Source organism: Danio rerio, chromosome 14 (assembly GCF_052040795.2).
Source record: "Danio rerio strain M-AB ecotype USA chromosome 14, GRCz13ab, whole genome shotgun sequence".
Taxonomy (NCBI): Eukaryota; Metazoa; Chordata; class Actinopteri; order Cypriniformes; family Danionidae; genus Danio; species Danio rerio.
This window is the reverse complement of record NC_141034.1, coordinates 57,419,736-57,440,000: the sequence shown is the minus strand read 5'-3', so window position 1 is coordinate 57,440,000 and position 20,265 is coordinate 57,419,736. Positions and strand designations below refer to the sequence as shown.

General features: G+C 37.5%; 1 protein-coding gene across 16 annotated transcripts in view; it reads right to left on the bottom strand.

Annotated features, from left to right (window-relative positions):
• Window positions 1-20,265, bottom strand: part of LOC100537342 (transcription factor COE3) — a 269,421-nt gene extending 249,156 nt beyond the window's left edge. For 5 of the 16 annotated variants that reach the window (XM_087282039.1, XM_087282041.1, XM_087282040.1 and 2 more), the window contains exons 1-2: window positions 20,045-20,128; window positions 3,835-4,023 (exon numbers count right to left, since the gene is read on the bottom strand). In XM_087282039.1, coding sequence (XP_087138165.1) covers window positions 3,835-3,968 — 134 coding nt within the window. In that variant the 5' untranslated portion in view covers window positions 3,969-4,023; window positions 20,045-20,128. Of the gene's footprint in view, window positions 1-3,834; window positions 4,402-20,044 lie in introns of those variants that run through there. The other 11 variants (XM_087282044.1, XM_087282048.1, XM_087282045.1 and 8 more) reach the window with 3 other exon arrangements.

Sequence of the window (20,265 nt, the reverse complement as noted above, 5' to 3'; positions counted from 1 at the left end):
CCAGAATGTATTAGTGAGCGCCGATCACCAATATAGACAGTGCACTTTAAAACGCAGGGTTGTTTTAACCAAATGTTGGGTCAAATATTGCACACAAAAGTACGCACTTTGCATCAATCTTAGCCATACACAGTAGTTTAAAAAAAAATGTAAAAATGCTGGGCTGTTTTCACGATACATCAGGTCAAATATAGACAAATATTGGGTTATTTTTCCTATTGAATATAAATGCATTTTTTAATGTTGGGTCAACAAGTATTTTGAAGTGTGTGTCTAATCACCTATGCAGCAGACATGCAGTGCTAAACATGCTGGGTTAGTTTAACCCAATGCGGAGTCAAATATTGCACACGGTACTCTAAAAAAAAAAACATTATAAATGCTGGGTTGTTTTTACCCAGTGTCAGGTCAAATAGACAACATTAGGTTAACTGTTTCTGTTAAATTGAAATGCACGTGTCAGGTTTGACCTAACAATGTGTTAAAACAACCCAGCATTTATAAGTGTGCACCTAGACAGTGCACTTAAACACGCAGGCTTGTTTTAGACTAATGTCAGGTCATCTAGAAAACATTGGGTTAAATGTTTCTGTCAAATTGAAATGCACTTGTTAGGTTTGTTCATATTTGACCTTACAATGGTTAAAACAACCCAGCATTTATTAGTGTGTGCCTATCACCTATATAGACAGTGCTCTTCAACATGCAGGGTTGTTTTAACTAAATATTGGGTCAAATATTACACAGAAAGCATGCGCTTTGCACCAATCTCAGGCATAAACATTTCACTAAACAAACTTTAAAAATACCGGGTTGTTTTAGACCAAAGTTAGGTCAAATACTGCAAAAAGCAGCGTGCATTTAGCACCAATCTCAGCTATACACACTACACTAAAAACTCCAAAAATGCTGGGTTGATTTAAGCCAATGTCGAGTCAAATGTAGACAGTTTTGGGTTATTTGTTTTTATTAAATTTTAATGCACTTTTTAACCCAGCAGTTGTATTCATATTTGACCTTACATTAAGTTGAAACAACCCAGCATTTATTAATGTGCGCTTATCCCCTATATACTGTAGACAGTGCACTTAAACATGCAGGGTTGATTTAAGCCAATGTCAAGTCAAATGTGGACAATTTTGGGTTATTTGCTTCTATTAAATTTTAATGCACTTTTTAACCCAGCAGTTAGGCTTGTTCATATTTGACTGTATATTAAGTTTAAACAACCCAGCATTCATATACTGTGCGCTTATCCCCAATATAGACAACACACAGCGCACTTAAAAGCACTAGGTTGTTTTAATCCAACATTGGGTCAAATATTCCACACAAAGCGTGCGCTTTGCACCCATCTCATCTCTACACAGTACACACCTACACTCTGAAAAATGCTGGGTTGTTTAAACTCAATGTTGTGTCAAACATATATACAGTTTTCAATTACATTTAAGTGACACTTTTTAACCCTATAGTTGGGTTTGTCAGTATTTGACTCAGCACTGGTTAAAAACAACCCAGCATGCTTTACAGCTATATTATTTCCCCGAAATCACATGAAGGATTCAAATCAAAACAAGCTCTTGCTTTTATTCTTTCACCCAGATTCACTCCCTTTACTCTTCACAGCGCTTGTATACTAAAAAATGCTGGGTTATCCAATGCAGCGTGTCCGAATAATCCACAAAAGCATGTGCTTTGCAACAAAAACAAATCTCTGAAATAAAGAGGCTGGGTTCCTTTAAACTCAACATTGGGTTAAATGTGAACAGGTTTCAATTAAACTTAAATTGTACTTCTTTAGCCAATTGGGTTAGTTAATATATTACCCAATATTGACTTAAAAAACAACCCAGCATTTTTATAGTGTACATGCACAACTGTAGAATCAGTGACTAAAACAAACTGCAGAAGTGGAGGGAATAAAGCGTGTTCAGATAACTAAAGCACTCACATCTCAATATTACAAACACAATAATCAGAAACTATGAAGGATACTTCATCATTAATTAAACCGTTTAGTTGACACACACACGCTCGCTCGCTCCATGTCTGAAGCGCGTGTTGTGCACGAGGATGATAATTAGTTGAGCAAATCATTTATTACGAGTAAACCTGTGAACATATTCCTCTGACTTTATTTCTGGAGCGCGCGTTTAAAAATCCCAACTTTACGCATCATGAATTACTACAAAAAGCGGCTGATTCTGCTCTACATGTTTGTTTTTAATTTAATAATTCAGTGCATATCACATATACAGCACGCTTTTCCTGTCACATTCCGCTATTTGGTGATATGCAATGTAATTTAATTAATGCATATGCGCTTTTTGCTTTATGCGTTTGTTTGTTTGCGATGTGCAACTTCATTAGTGCATCTGCGCGTTTTCTTGTCTCATTGCGCTTTTCGGTGTGTGTGCGATGCGTAATGCAACTTACAGGCTATGCGACTTTTATACACTCAATAAATAATTCAGGCTGTGAGTTTTCCCCCTCATGCAGGGTAATTAGCGGCCCAAAGACTTTGCATGTCTGATTAAAATGAGAGCACGGACCCTCAGCAGCTCGTGTGATGATCTGCAAGGTGTCGTGCATGAGGAGGAGCAGGTGATTCCTCCATCTGACCTCAAACATCTCCTTTATCCAGCATATAAACTACACAATATGCAATATTAATAAACCGCGGGGGATTTATCTGGGAAAACATGTAAACGCAGCACATCCCTCCGAACATGCATTAATGAACTGTAAGATTATTTGTAGATTAAAAAGAAAGCGCTTACTCCAGTATTTCCTGAAGACGTTTTGGATGCTGAATGCATGTTTTAAATGCACACACACACACACACACACAACAGGAGAAAATAACAAGGCGTCTCATTAAATGCGATTTAATGCTCAATTTAGTTTAGCAGTTAAAATGGGATTTATTTATTCATTCATTGTAGATCCGTGCTAAATTAAATATAAATGCAGGAAATGTTTAACTGAGCTCAACTATGACAAAAATCTATAAATAAATTAGCGGGGAAATCAAGTTTTCCTAAAGTGCTCAGCGCGTTTATATGCAGTGATGAGGAAATGATGTGCTTTAAAAAACACACACTTATCATTTTCCAATTAGCCGGTTCTTGTTAAATAATTAGTGATGCTACTAGATATATTTTACAACACATCATATTTAATAGCTAGCAAATTTGAGTTTCTACCTAAAAAAAACAAAAACATTTTCTTTAAATTTCCTTACTTTAAGTCACTTTCTGCGTATCTTCAGCGCTTCAAACGTATTAGAGAACACGCGGAGGAACTCAAAGTCCTAAACTAACTTTGATTCAAGCGCAAACGCTTGCTTTTTTAATGCATTCAAGCGCTGAGATATAAGAAGCGACGCGTTTATTTCAACATTTTAAACAAGCCTGATAGTTGCATCAACCACAGCAGTTAAATGCACATGCATTCACATAAACGACACCTATCAGCGTAGACGCTTTTTAAATAGGCAGTGGTTCGTTTTAATGTAATGCATATTTTATGCACAAACATAAAGCGATTGGATCTTAAAAACAAAGCAGCGCACGTGAAACAGCAGATTAATTAGCGCGAAGTGTAAATGTCAGCATTTCCATAAAGCAAATCTTTCTGGATGTGCGCGCGATCAGTTCCACCAACTAAACATGGGATGAACTGAGTGTGGATACTGCACAAACTCAAAGCTGGACTGAAAAACAGGCGATTTCGAAACGCGCGCAGTAGTATGTGTGTCAAAGCGCGTCCTGTAATACCGCGCAGCGGACGCGCCCGGCTGTGGCACCGGATCATCCCGGGGATGTTTACCTTTGCGCAGCCGTGTTGGCATCCAGAATCCCCGCGCTCTGCATCCAGGAGCGCACCGGCGTCATGCCACTCGTGAGGGGCTCTTCTTTCATGGTCAAGGCTCCCCGGGGGAGACCGTCCTGGATGGAGAACATGAAAACAGCCTTCTGGGGGGACACCAGCTCGAGTGGAATAATCCTCCCGCACCACCTGGATTAACAAAAACCAAGTGAAAGGGAACAAATCTTCCCCAAAGTGCAACAAGAGGTCCTTATCCAAAAGACGCGCGCGCGCACGGTCGTATCCCTCTGGGGTGTTCCTCTTTCTTTTTAGATTCCAAACCCAAGTTCAGTTCAGTCAAGATTAACCGGTCTCTAGTTAAAAGAGGGTGGAGAGAAGGCTGTGGAGCATCTCAAAGGAGCCGATCAGCCGGGATCAAGCAGACCTTCCCGTCGCGGGGAGAAAGAGGAGAGAAAAAGCCGAAGTTGCTCTGAAGAAAAAGAAGGAGAGCGGACGCGCACGGGATTGCGAAATGAAAAGTGGGATAAAACGGGCGACCGCTTCAAAAAGGAGTAAAATGAAATGATTACCAAACAAGAGGGAGGGATGGACCAGGGAAGGCTCGCTGTCCCAGGGGAACAGAGGGATTGGGTAGCAAGAAATCTCATTCCCTCCTCCCCGACTCGTTATGCCTCCTGCGTCCCGGCGGAGCGCACCTTCTCTCGGGTTGCGCGGCTCCGGAGCTCCCGCGGGGGACGAGCGCGGGTTTGCCGGAGGCGGAGCCTTGCCCTTAAAAGGACAACTCGTTTGCATGTCAATCTCCGTCGCGCGCTCTGATTGGTCGCCGTCAGCCTTTGCGTCATTTTCAAAATTCGCCGCAAAAACTCGGATGATGTTCTAGCGGAGATCAGCCTCAAACATGCCCTTCAAGCGGGGGCTGACATCCCATAATCGAGCGGAGCATATCATTTTACAGCACATTGATTTATCCCAGAGTGATGTGTGAACACTCCGATGGTTAATATGTGGATAAAGTGCTGTGATATCACATAATGACACTGTCATTGAGCACTGATCTTATTAATAATAACAGTGAAGATGTTGAGAAATGACTGCGAGGAATGAGTGTGTATTTCGGCAGATGCATGCGCGAATTGATAGGCTATCAATATTAATAATATTAAATCATCATCATCATCATCATTAATAACATTAAACTTAATTATTGACATGCATTACTGTCAAATAATAAGATAAACCAATAATAATATAATTATTAGGCAATTTGTTTATTATTTTGAGCTGGCGGTGATCATAATAATATTAATAATCATCATTATAATGTCAAATATAAAATCAAACTACATAATAAATCATGTAACAATTATTATTTAGCCTAAATAAAGTTTACCGATTAAAATACGGGTTTTTTTCTCCTCAAATACACAACCTTAAGAAACCGCAAACCCGCGCTGTATCAATGACTTTCCAGCGCCTTTTTGCCTTTATTTTAAATTCCGCCAAATGATGTCTGATTAAATATTTATTAGAGATCTACAGCACTCTATAGAGCTCACAGCCGGAAAATGACCCCATGAGGCTTCAAAAGCAGAGGAAAAACTCAAATTCAATTTAATGTAAGAAATAAATAGCCTATATTTAGATGGCAAACGCGAACAGACACACCGCATAACAACTAACAAAGCAGCCAGCAAAAGGTGAGTGTTCATCATCAGATTCTTCCATATTTCACACTACACAATATTATTATTATTATTATTATTATTTATTATTATTTATTATTATTGTTATTATTATTATCATTATTATTATTATTGTTATTATTGTTGTTATTATTGTTATTATTATTGTTGTTTTTACTATTATTATTATTATTAGTAGTATTTCGGTTGTTTTTTATTATTATTATTATTATTATTGTTGTTTTTGTTTTATTCTTCTTCTTACTATTATTAATATTATTTATTAGTATTATTATTGCAAAATACGTGCAAAAATATCATTTTCCTCAATGCATGACAACTTAACAGATTTCAAATGTATTAAAAGGTTAAACTAAAAACACTGCGATGATGTTTATTAATAACAATTTATTATCTGCATTCTAGAGAAGGTTGCACACCTAAAGCACAGCATCTAAAACGTATTAATACGAAATTAATAACACAATAAGTCAAATCTCACGCGCCTTTTATCCTTTCTCCCGAATCGGAATCCATATTTTATGCGATCTCTGCTGTTAGACGTTTACAAGTGCATAAAAATGAAGAATATTCGATCAATTTAAATGTTAATATTTTAAATTAAATTATATTTTACCACATAATCAAAGGTTTTATTCGGAAAGAGACGATGCTAGATTGTAAAGCATGCATGTCTGTATTTAACTGTGCAGAGGATTTAGTGTTTTGCTTTATTTTTAAACCAAATAAATATGCATTAATAATAAATATATAATATATCTGTATCCCTTTAAGTATATACTTTGCAGTTTGCACTTGACAAATGAGCAAATATTAAATGCGGGAAGTAAAAACAGATCTATTTTCTCTAACAACACTCATTTTAGATTAAAATAAAGGAGTGTGCTTGAACTAAATTAAAATGCACATCGATTAAAAACACTTGAATGTATCTTGATTTAGCGCACTGTTCCGTGTTAATGTAAGTTATAAATGACATCAATGCGCTTTATTCAAGCGGCTGTTTCCACCTAGTGGCCATTTAGTAAACAAAAAAAAAACAATGCCAAGAAATCCATCAGCTAAAATAATCCTGAAATCTCTGAAAAACTCTGACAGAGAACGTCTTTATTTCTCATTATTTATTTCAGTTTATTTCAGTGCAATCTTTTGGATGCGAGATGAGTGATATTGCATCCGTGTTTTGAGATGAGAGGCTTAATAATGCTTTATGTGGATGATAAATTAAAGCACGAATGTGTTTTATACAATACACATAGCCGTCAATGCATGCGCTCCTTTATTAAAGCATGGGTGGAAACATATAATTATAGTCAGCTTGTCATCACTGTAAAATGTGCTTTAAAGCTGTAAATAAAACAAAGATATCTGGAGTATACTCCATTCAAGACTTATGCAATGCTTTTTATTTAATTGTCTTTTCTGAAATGTATACCTTTTTATTTTTCAATGGACATTTATTTGCACTTTTTTACCCTATTGTTTTTATTCGTATTATTATTTTCATGATATCTTATATATATTTGAGTGCATATGCTATTTTACCTTATTATTATTTATATACCCAGTTCTACTTATATTAGTGTTTCATTTATATGGCATGCTTTATCTATCTATCTATCTATCTATCTATCTATCTATCTATCTATCTATCTGTCTATCTGTCTGTCTGTCTGTCTGTCTGTCTGTCTGTCTGTCTGTCTGTCTGTCTGTCTGTCTATATATATATATATATATATATATATATATATATATATATATATATATATATATATATATATATATATATATATATATATAAACATTTCATATAAATTATTCACGGATATAAGTAGTATAATAAATAATAATAATCTATCTATCTATCTACACACACGCACGCACACAGTTGACGTCAGAATTATTAGCCCCCCTATTTATTTTTTAACTGGGTAATTAGGCAAGTTATTGTATAATGATGGTTTGTTCTGTAGACTATTGGAGAAACAAAGTAGATTAAAGGGGCTAATAATATTGACCTTAAAATGTTTTTTAGAAAATTAAAAGCCAAAATAAAACAAAAGACTTTCTTCAGAAGAAAAAATATATTATCAGACATACTGTGGAAATTTCCTTGCTCTGTTAAACATCATTTGGAAAAAGAATAAAAATAAATAAATAAATAAATAAATAAATAAATATATAAATAAAATTTTAAAAAATATATATATATATATATATATTATTTTCATGTTATCTTATGCATGTATTTTTGTGCATATATGCTATTTTACCTTATTATTTATATACTACTTATATCAGTGAATCATTTATGTGAAATGTTTTATAGATAGATAGATAGTTAGCTGTAAGTAAGCTGTAAATAAAACAGTTGTTGGGTCAAATATGGACAAACATAATTTTTGGACTAGAAGTGCAATTTAAATTGAAATGAAAACCCAATATTGGCTTCAGCAGAATGGACCGACCCTTAGTTTAGAACAACCCAGCATTTTTAAAGTGTATAATTTGAGTAAACAAAATATGGTAATGTTGAAATGAAGTCATCAAGCAGTAAACACAGTACGGCTGAATAAATAAAACATCACCTGGACATGCTGAGGTTGAGTTTGTCAGGTAAAGAGCTCCATCTAGTGCCCCAACAATGAAACACTCTAAAACAAGCTGGGTTGAATTAACCCATTCATCCATTCATTTTCCTTCGACTTATAGTATAATAACATCTGTTATATTTGCGCAGTTCAGATGAAGTATGAGAGCGCACAGAAACACATGCAACTGAGATTATTCAATAAACCCTGCTCATTTATCCTCATCACATCATCTCCTGCTACTGCTCCTCTCTGGCCTCCTTCCACAGTCGACTCCTATTGATGGTAGACTGGTAATTCAGCTGAATGCTGGTTAACAGGTTTGGGTATAGACCATTTTGAGGGATGTAAACAATAACCTCCTGATGTATTTCCTGTATGACAAGCTTCCAACAATCCAAAAAGGTCCACATATTGATAATGTTTTGACAGCTGTTTTAACGTTAAGATATCTCTCTCTGTCTCCTCTCCACCAATCAGCTTGGTGTGTGGTCTGGTGCATAATGGCTGCTGTCACGTCATCCAGGTGGATGCTGCACACTGGTGCAGAACGAGGAGATTTCCCCTATCTGAATTTTCCCATCTGAGATTTCCCCTATATGAAATATGCTTCCTGCTTTGCTACTGTTCGGACGTCTTTGCCTACTGCTCCGCTCCTTGCACTCCTGCTTTTTTATTTTATAATCTAATTTTAACTTGAGCCTATCAGCACAGTGCTCAAACGAAACAGCTTGAAGATCAACATCGAATCTACAAACTTTCTGGAGTACAACTTTACTTTTATTTAGAGGAATTATCGTCTAAACAATCCTCCCGCTACCAGCTGCTTTCATTCCTGAGACGGGAAAACACGGCTGTGAAAATGGCTCTGGATCATATTGATTTGGAATCTCACTGCTGCACCAACTGCCACAAACTTTTACAAAAGATTGCAGTTCTTGAAACAAAGTTACTTGCGATCCAACCAGAACTGCCGAATTACACAGGACCGGTTCATCGTGGAGCCTCACAGCATTCAGCCGGTAAGTCCTATAAATCTACCCCAGCTACTGTTTTGAGAACAGAAAAACAGATTGAAACTGTTGAAAATCAGCGTGAACTATGGCATGAACAAGGTGCGAGACCAAAGAGTACTCGTGGGGTCAGATCACGAAGGTCATACGCTGCTGCATTAGCGTTCTCTACCCCAAATACAGCTCGGACTCAAATACAGCTTCAGAACAGATATGAAGTTTTGAGTAATATGGGTGAAGATTCCCCAAATGCAGTTAGACAGAGATCGCATGACTCAGCAATTAACTTTGCTCTGAACAGAGGCTCAAGGCCGACTAGACAGCGGCATTCTGCTCCGATCGCAACAGAGATAAGAACATTGATTATTGGAGACTCAATAATCAAAAATTTTAGGAGCAGAGATACCATGACATACTGCTTTCCTCATGCTACAGTTTCTGATATAAATAAAGAACTTGAGAACATATTAAGGAAACATGAGACTGCAAAACGGATTATCATCCATGTGGGGAAGAATGATATTCGGAAGGAGCAGTCAGAACTGCTCAAGAGAGATTTCTGTAAGCTTTTGGAAACAGTTGAAAGATTGAAAATTCAGCCGTTCATCAGTGGACCACTCCCTGCAAGAGGGACAAATATGTTTTCAAGGCTCCTTGGTCTAAATGCATGGCTGCAGAAAACATGTAACATGAAAAGACTGAATTTCATCGACAACTTCAATCTCTTCTGGAACCAAAGACAGCTGTTTACATCAGACGGCCTTCATCCAAACAAGCTTGGTGCAAAAGTGCTGAAAGACAACATCCTCTTCTCCCTCCATCATCCATCAGCTGTGTATGCCACTGAACTGAATGACACACACACACCTAGCAAATGTCCGGATGACCACAGAACTTCAAATCAGCTCCTGAGTGGACTTGTGGCTGACGCATCCTACAAGGACAGAGATAACACCACGCAGCCACAACAACCGCCGATAACGGACAAACTGCCGTCTGCACCCTGCACACTGAGCTCAACACAGGCAGACTGTGATGCATCAGAACAGCATCAAGTCTCAGCACTCATTGATGATCCCCAGGAAAACAGCCAGGTAAACATATCTCAGCAGCCAGAAACCCCAGACCCACAGCCTCTGTCACCGGACACGTTCTCATTGTCATCTTGCTCGCCTCTCTTGGATTTTTCAAAAAAGATGGAGGAACTGGTGTGTGCTGGAACTAAACTCTCACACTCCATTGCTGCTAGCCCCCAGTTAGCAACCAAAAGTCAGCAAGCCACACGCCCATCTCTAAGCCCACCTCGCCCTACACCTAGGAAAGGCCTCAGGTCTTTGCGACAGCGCCAGGTCCCAAAAAACACCTCATCTTTAGCTGTTGAACTTAAAAACTGCCATTGATGTGTCTCGGGGGCCTGCTTAGGTAACAGTGTCTTTATCAGATGTTTACAGAACAAGCAGGAACCCAGTGTGTCTGTAGCTTTCTCTACGCAGATATGTGTCTTATTACGTGACAGAAAACCAAAGACTCTTTCAGACCGTATAGCAAATCATTCAAATCTGGTGTCTATTAAATGTATATCTGAGACTTCTGTAGTGAAAACGACTAAAACTGTTAAGTTAGCACTTCTAAACATCAGATCACTCAATAATAAGTCACTTTTAGTCAATGATTTTATCAACACAAATTGCCTTGATTTTATGCTTTTAAATGAAACTTGGCTAGATGACAGTTGTAGCGCAGCAGTTCTGAATGAAGCAGCTCCTTTAAACTTTGACTTTTTGAGTGTTTGCAGAGCTAATAGGAGAGGTGGAGGCATCGCTGCCCTGTTTAAAGATGTGTATGAATGTAAACAAGTGTCATTTGGTGACTATTTGTCTTTTGAATATCTGAGTATAGCACTAAAAGGGTCTCCACGCATCTTACTAATCATTATCTACAGACCTCCAAAATATTCTCCAGCTTTTATTGATGATTTTACAGAGCTGTTATCAATAGTAACATCTGAATATGATTATTTTAGTATTGCTGGGGATTTTAATATTCACATTGATAATCCAGAAATCAATGCTGTAAAAGAACTGATGACTGTTTTTAACACTTTTGATCTGACTCAGCATGTTCAAGGACCCACACACAATCGTGGACACACTCTTGATCTACTTATAACTAAGGGTTTACACATTTCATCGACTGTTGTTAAGGATGTGGCACTATCTGATCATTTCTGTATTTTCTTTGATATATTGATCACTCCAGCTATTAAAGACAGATCTGTCTCTGTCAGAAAGAGGTGCATAAATGAGAACACTAGTGAGCAGTTTATGAAGGCCATATCGCTAGCACCAAGTATATCTGCAGACTCTGTTGATTCTCTCCTTGATTTGTTTAATTCTAAAATTGAAAATGTAATAAATGACATCGCTCCTGTTAAAGTTAGGAAGAGAACTGGCAAAGAGAGAGTCCCTTGGAGAAACTCAAGAGCAGTCCAAATGAAGAAAAGACAATGCAGGAAAGCTGAGCGTATGTGGAGAAAGACGAAACTAGTAGTCCATTATAATATCTATAAAGACAGTCTTCAGGCTTTTAATGTGGAACTAAAAACTGCTAGACAGACTTTCTTTTCAAACCTTATAAACAACAATTTAAATAATGCTCGCACACTCTTTGCAACAGTAGAGAGGCTCACAAACCCCCCCAGTCGGATTCCCAGTGAGCTACTCTCTGTAAGCAAATGTAATGAATTTGCTAATTTCTTTACTGATAAGATCAATAATATCAGAAAGGCAATCAGCTCATCCAATCAGCCAAGTTGTGTCGATATCAAACAAACTCAACCACAACTTGAGAAGTCAGACATTATGTCTGATTTCATGGAAATTAACGGTAAAATCTTAGAAGAGATGGTGCAAATTATAAAAACATCAACCTGCAGTCTTGACACGCTCCCCACATCATTCTTCAAAACGGTGTTTACCTGTTTAGAAATGGATCTTCTAAAAGTGGTAAATGATTCACTTCTCTCAGGGATTTTTCCAAACTCACTTAAAACTGCAGTTGTTAAACCCCTCTTGAAGAAGAGCAACCTGGATAACACCCTATTGAACAATTACAGGCCAATCTCAAATCTCCCTTTCATTGGCAAAATCATTGAAAAAGTTGTTTTTAACCAGGTTAACAAGTTCTTAAACTTCAAGGGGTGTTTAGACAATTTTCAATCTGGTTTCAGAGCACATCACAGTACAGAGAGCGCTCTTATAAAGATAATCAATGATATACGTCTAAACACAGATTCAGGTAAAATAACAGTGTTGGTATTGCTCGATCTCAGTGCTGCATTTGACACTGTCCATCACAGCATACTTCTGGATAGGCTGGAAAACTGGGTTGGGCTGTCTGGGACAGTCCTCAAATGGTTCAGATCTTACCTTGAAGGGAGAGGTTACTATGTCAGTATAGGTGATCATAGGTCGAGGTGGACACCCATGACATGTGGAGTCCCACAAGGCTCGATTCTGGCACCTCTCCTGTTCAACCTTTACATGCTCCCTCTGAGCCAAATAATGAGAAAGAATCAAATCTCCTACCACAGCTATGCTGATGACACTCAGATCTACCTAGCCTTACTGCCTAATGACTACAGCCCCATTGACACCCTCTGCCAATGTATTGATGAAATTAAAAATTGGATGTGCCAAAACTTTCTTCAGTTAAACAAAGAGAAAACTGAAGTCATTGCGTTTGGGAACAGAGATGAGGTTCTCAAGGTGAATGCGTACCTAGGCTCTAAAGGTCAAACGACAAAAAATAAGGTCAAGAATCTAGGTGTGACGCTGGAGTCAGATCTGAGTTTCAACAGTCATGTCAAAGCAGTCAGTAAATCAGCATACTATCATCTCAAAAACATAGCAAGAATCAGATGCTTTGTTTCCAGTGAAGATTTAGAGAAACTTGTTCATGCTTTTATCAGCAGCAGGGTGGATTACTGTAATGGACTCCTCACTGGCCTTCCCAAAAAGACAGTCAGACACTTGCAGCTCATCCAGAATGCTGCAGCCAGAATTCTGACCAGAAGCAGGAAATCAGAGCACATCACACCTGTCCTCAGGTCTCTACACTGGCTGCCAGTTACATTCAGAATAGATTTTAAAGTATTATTACTGGTCTATAAATCACTAAATGGCCAAGGACCTCAATACATTACAGATATGCTCACTGAATACAAACCTAACAGATCACTCAGATCTTTAGGATCATATAAACTAGAAGTTCCAAGAGTTCAGTCTAAGCAGGGTGAATCTGCCTTCAGCCACTACGCCCCTTGCTGCTGGAATCAGCTTCCAGAAATGATCAGATGTGCTCCAACATTAGGCACATTCAAATCAAGACTGAAAACACATCTGTTTAGCTGTGCCTTTACTGAATGAGCACTGTGCTGCGTCCGACAGATCGCACTATTATGTTTTTCGTTTTCTTTTTCATTCTTTTATAACCTATTTTAACTCATTTTAATTTGTTTTTATCTGTTTTTAATAATTTTTATTGTCTGCATTTTATTTTCCTAAACTTGTCTTTTTTATTCCTGTTTATGTAAAGCACTTTGAATTGCCACTGTGTATGAAATGTGCTATATAAATAAACTTGCCTTGCCTTGCCTTGCCTTGCCTTGCCTATCGTGTAAAGCGCTTTGAGTGCCCAGAAAAGCGCTATATAAATGTAAGGAATTATTATTATTATAAAAATTAATCTTGTTGCAGTTATGAAATAGTTTGACAACAAGCAGGTAATGTTCATGGGCCGGTGACACCACCACATTGAAATGGTCTATTGGAAATGCTGCCGACTTGTTGTCCAGATACCTGGAGAAACGGACATTTCCTGACAAGATCTGGTGTCTGGGGCTGCATCTTATTTATCTGGCGAAGAGAGTGTGATCTAACATGATGATCAACAGCAAAAATGACACATTGCCTCACTTTCCAACAGAGAAAACCAGCAACAATCAAGAATGCATGATCATATGCTGTGGCTTTGCAATCAATAAATGTGATTAGACTTTCAGAAAAATATGGTACAATGTTGTACCAAAGGTAGATACTCTTGTCACTGGGACAGTACCTTTTTATGGGACAGAATCGCACCTTAAGACAAAGAAAATAACGTGTACCATTGCAATATATATATATATATTTTTTTTTTTTTTTTTTTTTTAATGTATAAACTACATGAGTTTGTTAACTAAGTTAAAGTATTAAAACAAGAGACGAGATGTACTGTGCCTTTAAGGCTAGTCCTCCACGCCCACCGTTTCCACATGCCTTTGAGCATGCCTTAATCTCCTCCCTCCTCCCAACAAACAGACACAGGAGCTGCGTCCCAAATCGCATACTTATGCACTATTCTACGCCATTTTGTAGTATAAATAGTGTAAGTAGTGCATTCACACTGAGAACTCTGAAAATAATAAGCGCACTTTAATTACCCGGATGATGCCCTCATTCAGCTGGTAAAGTGATGTGTGTAATGATGGACACTTCACGCACTCAACGACCGCAGGTTTGCTCACGTAGCGGAAGGGGCGGAGCTATCAAGTGCACATGTTGAATAACTTTATTTATTGTGGATGGTGAAAGCAAAATTCTACTACGAGAGTGATTATAGCGCCTCCCGATGGTGAATGCGGTTATACTCACGGCAGCTATTATTTGATATTTCGGTCGTTTATTTCACTGATTTGGCGACCGTCATTAAGGAAACAGTTTGAATTTCCGCTTAGTAAAATAACATTAGTGCTCCATTTGGGACGACACTACATACATATACTATCCTGTTGAGTGTGTAAGTGCATAAGTACATAGTGCATGAGTGTATAGTGTGCCATTTGGGACGCAGCTAAAGAAAGAAGATCTAGTGTAGGGTGTTTGTGAGAAATACCACGGTAAGAACTTGACCAATGAGGATTTGATGCATTTGCTGTGTGGAGTTGCAGCGATGAGTCTCACACAATGTCATTACAAAGCTCACGCACACACACAGAGAGGACACACACACAGACAGCGCGCGTTTAGCTCTGCACTCTTTATGCACGCAAATGTGACAGAATACAGCAGTGCCGGAGTGGGTCTTCTTTTCAGCCCTGGAGTTTCAAGCATTAGACCGGCCCACCTCAGTTCACGACTGACTATATTAAAATAAGGTCATTTCCAATTCAGTTTCTAATGACACGATCACACCTTTTTCAAGAAAACAGCTGCTTTAGAACTTCAAATGTTCAACAACCTTACAGTTTTATATGTCTTAACAATAAACATGAAAAAAAATAAATAAAGAATTGCTCAGGTGAGGATCGAACACGGATCGACGATGTCGACCACAAGACCACTGGACCACAATGGCGCTTTTACACTACTGTGGCTGGAATGATAGTTACATCATCATCACGCTGCAGGCTGCATTTTGCTCATGAGGCTGCGAGACAATAAATAAGAAGAGCGGAGCTGCGGCAAAAAAATGAATAAAAAGAGTGAGGCCATGATCAAATAAATAAATAAATGAAAAAAGTGCGACTGCTGAGAGTGCAAGCAGCTAGAAACACCGGCCCTCGCGGCCAAAAAACAGACCGCCCCACCGGGAACTCTCCCGCTCCTCCCGATTGGCCAATCCGGGCCTGGAATACAGGCTCCACTGCTGTGTGGATATCTGTTATGTTAATGTACAGAATAAACCTGATTTAACGTCCACAAACTGGGATTGAAGCGTCTTTTATAACTGTTCTGTTCTGTTCTGATGCAGTGAATCTGAAGTGAATCGCTGTACTTCATAACACACATGCTCTGATTTAAAACATGTTAAATCTGTAAAACTCACTCTCGATCACATTAGATGATGATGGTTGATGATCCTAGCGAACTGAACAGAGCTTTTAATCCTGGTTGCTTTGCGCACGTCCTGCCTTATTGATATGATTATACACGTGACTACCGGGACATGTTAATACGCAGCTGTCAATCAATATTGGTGGGCGGGGGGACCACACTCCTACACCAAGTTGCGGTCAGTCTGAAAACCGCTCCAATTGGTCCACCATATGTTGTTAAATTGAAAATAAGGTCTGTGTGTGTTTATATCAGCCCAATATGACGGTTTATACACTATACCTACACACATGTCTGTCCAAACAGCTTGAAGAGTTGATTTTTCACCATAGATGCTCTTTATATGATTCATGTTTTAGTATGGAAATTATACATAAATCCCTTTGCCTTTACAGTAACATTTATGTTCATAGATATTGCAATAAAGAAAGAGCTGTCCAACACTTTTGTACCTTTTTTTATGAGAACAATTGTGTACCTTCATTACAATTGTACCATAACGGTACAGAACAGTATCATAAGAGGTCTTTTCTGTACCATGTAAGGTACAACTTTTCCAAAGGTACAAAACTATTCCTTGAGGTATCTGCACCACCCATAGACTGTAAAACATATGGACGTAGTATCAGTGACGTCATCCATAGGTTTCTGAAGAGCGCAAAAGAAGCCACAAGTAGGCGTGGCCAACCGTCGCCATTTTGTTTGCGCATCATCACACCCACGGCGGGATACCAAACAAGGGCAAAGAGGCGGAGAGTGAGCGGAGCTACATACACTGCTGGCATTTTGATTGGACCTGGCTCAGACACACTTTACTTTGGGAGAACGCTTAATACTTTATCCCCTGCGACTCGCTTGTGTTCTGACCATATGTGCTTGCTTGTACACAATATAAATAAAGTGTTTAGCCTTTTAAAAACACTGCTGTAACACATTGAGCCACTAAACATTGTTCTTAAGATGTTTTCCAACAGGAGGAAATCGCAAATTACTTCCAAACACTTCAGATATAGTCTGTGTTAGTAAATGCAGGACTATTGATGAAATCCTGCATAACACTGTATGACAACACTTCAGATGACTGATCTAGAGCCTACAGCTAATCAATCTGTCAGACTGTGGAGTGCTTTACAGCTCTAAAGAACATTATAAATGATCTTAAATAAAACAAATACATGTATAGAGATGGTATACAAGTATATAACTTTACTCACATGGGAAACGGAGGCCACGTGAATGGTTTGTGAGCACAATTAAGTGCACACAGCATCCCATATCATCTGATAATTGTAGGAAATAATCCCTAAAGTTAACTGACTGTGTAAAGCCACATAAAGCAAAACGAAAATATGATGAACATGCCAAAATCAGAGGCTAATCTCGAGGAGTCAGCTAAGATGAAGTGACGGCGACCAGCGAGACCTAGCTGTCAATCAAGTGGCCACTCCCTTAATTATGCAAACTTAATATAACCTAATATTAAGGAAACTGGTGAGTTATAAAAAAATTCACCCCCCTCACAGTTGTCATGAAGGGTAATATTAGCTTTATGAACCAAAATCGCTCTTTGTAGCAGGCTGTAAACACCTTTTTTCTGCAGTAAAGTTGCCATTCTAACAGTGGGCCCAATTAAACTTTGCTCTATTATGGAGACAGGACTAGCGGATTTTCGATGAATTGCAGTTTCAGTTACTTCCGTATTGGCCTCCCGAGGGAGAGCGGGAGGTTGCCGCTTGGTACCACCGTGTACTTTTTTTCCAAGTGTATAATGGAAGTCAATAGGGTAAAAACAGCACCAACATATAGTAAAGTTGCCCACAGCTCATTGCTGAGTTTTTGAAAAATGTCAAAGCATTTTCCCCAAAATATTCATCAAAATAAGATTTGTCAGCAAAAATCATTGCATCTGCTGAGAAACAGAGAAAGTTTTGGACAAATTAAGACTAAAAATCAGCCCGGAGTGGATGAAAACGACTGGTTTACTGCTGCATTTTCAGTGGTCACAAACTTCTTTAACCTTTAAAGTGCATACTTTAATAAAGTGCATCAAAAACACTTTTAAAATATACAAAACTGAGTGTTTAAAGCATATAATACCATATTAAATTGTTTAATGATGCACAAGTATGAAAAATGTCTGTTTCTATTCTTTATTATATATATATATATATATATATATATATATATATAAAGCCAAGTGTTCAGTCGGTTTGTTCTACCTTGTCAGATTGTCCTACCTCCCGTTCAAAGAGTAGGTAGCACATTTTGATGACGCAACATGCCACTAGGCTCAGGATGATAACCGCGTTCAAGGTATACCTCGGTTTGGAAAAGTCAAGGTTTTAAAACCATCAAAATGTTCTGCTATACCGTTTCTAAGGTATGAGTAATATTTTTTTATTTACACTTTTTTAGTTTTTTAAGACAGCCGTATCTCCAGCAGAAAAGATCTCCAAAGATAAATCAGTCCAAATTATACAAATCAGAAATAATCAGTGTTTTTGAAACAAAGACAGCAGAAGCCATTTGAATTATTTAGCCTGACATGTTTACTGCTCCAAAATATTTTACATGTTTCCCAAATTAAAATATATTGTGTACAAAGGGGGAAAAGGTTTAGTTTTTAACCAGACATTTAAAAAAATATATATATTTTAGAGCAGTAATCACAATACCGTGATAACTATATCCAAGGTTATCAACCCTCAGAATCTTATGCCTATATGCCAAACTTATAACAAACTTTTCTACTAGTGAAGCTGTAATATCACCCCAGCCTACCTAATCCCTAACCCCAACCTCAGAACCATTCAGATACAGTGTTGGTAGCATAATCTGATGGGTAAATGTCAGGAAACTGCAATACAATAAAAACAAAAGGTGCAAATAATCTTCTGCGTTTTATAGAAAAATATAACCTGTACTTTATTCTTTTTAGTTAGTATCAAATGAAACAACATGATGTAAACTTTAAAACAGCAGTATAAACAGCTAGCAAAACTTAGTCTAAGTATTAGCTACACATGTAAATCAGATTAAACGTCATGATTTAAAGCAGATAAAAAAACTATTGCGCATATATATATATATATATATATATATATATATATATATATATATATATATATGCATTTTAATATGACATTATATGGTATTTTTACTTACAGTTATATATATATATATATATATATATATATATATATATATATATATATATATATATATATATATATATATACACACACACACACACACACATTATATATAAATATAAGTGAAAATACCATATAATGTCATTTTAAAATGTTTTACAACACGCAATGGCACAAATTTTATAAGAAAGCAGCTGTTTCTGTTATTTTAAGGTAATGTGATAGCGCCATCTAGTGTTAAAACATGAAAACACAAATGAAAAGGTGCCAGAATACCGAATACTTGCAGGTGTTTTTTCTCTTTATTACACATAAAACTCGCGAACAACCGGATTTTTAGGAAAGGTTTTAACATTATACTGATGATTATATTTCAAAGTGCAAACGAACCACTGTGAATCTGACATTAAACATTAACATGCAATTAATCATGTCATTAACTATAACTTAGCAGAATAACAGCAGTATAAACAGGTCAGCTCTGATCTGAAATAGTCAAGTTATTGCAGAGAATTACCGCGTTTAATAATGTCAGCAGAGGCCTTTATTAAATGTGTGTCTGAAACAAACTAAATACTGAGTTCCACAACAAATAAAGATAAAATAAACTAATTGTGTGTTTTAAATCAATCGCACATTAAAAACAATAACAAACTAATAGTAATTGTGTGTCAACTGACATGAGAGTCAATTATTATTTAACATTATATTTATTAGTAATCTTCACGCTTGTTTGTTCAGGTAAACCAAACGGCATCATCACTGTGTTTCTCTATTCCTGTCCGACGCTTCAGACACACACACACCGCGCAAAAACACACAGACTAATTTTAAACACACACAAACAGAAAACATAATAACAAAAGCTGACAGTACCTGTAAAGTTGAGAAGAATCTCTGCCATCATCTCCACGCACCGCACACCTGACGCTCGCGCATGCGCACACAGAGGGAAATGACGAAGTCAAAGCGGGCTGGAAAACTCTTATCAGTGATATTGACAGAAAAAAAATTGTTTTTTTGTTTTGTTTGTTTTTTGCTGAAGATAACTGAAGGATATTATGTTGAGTGTGTTTAGGCATGTCAAAGAAAGATAA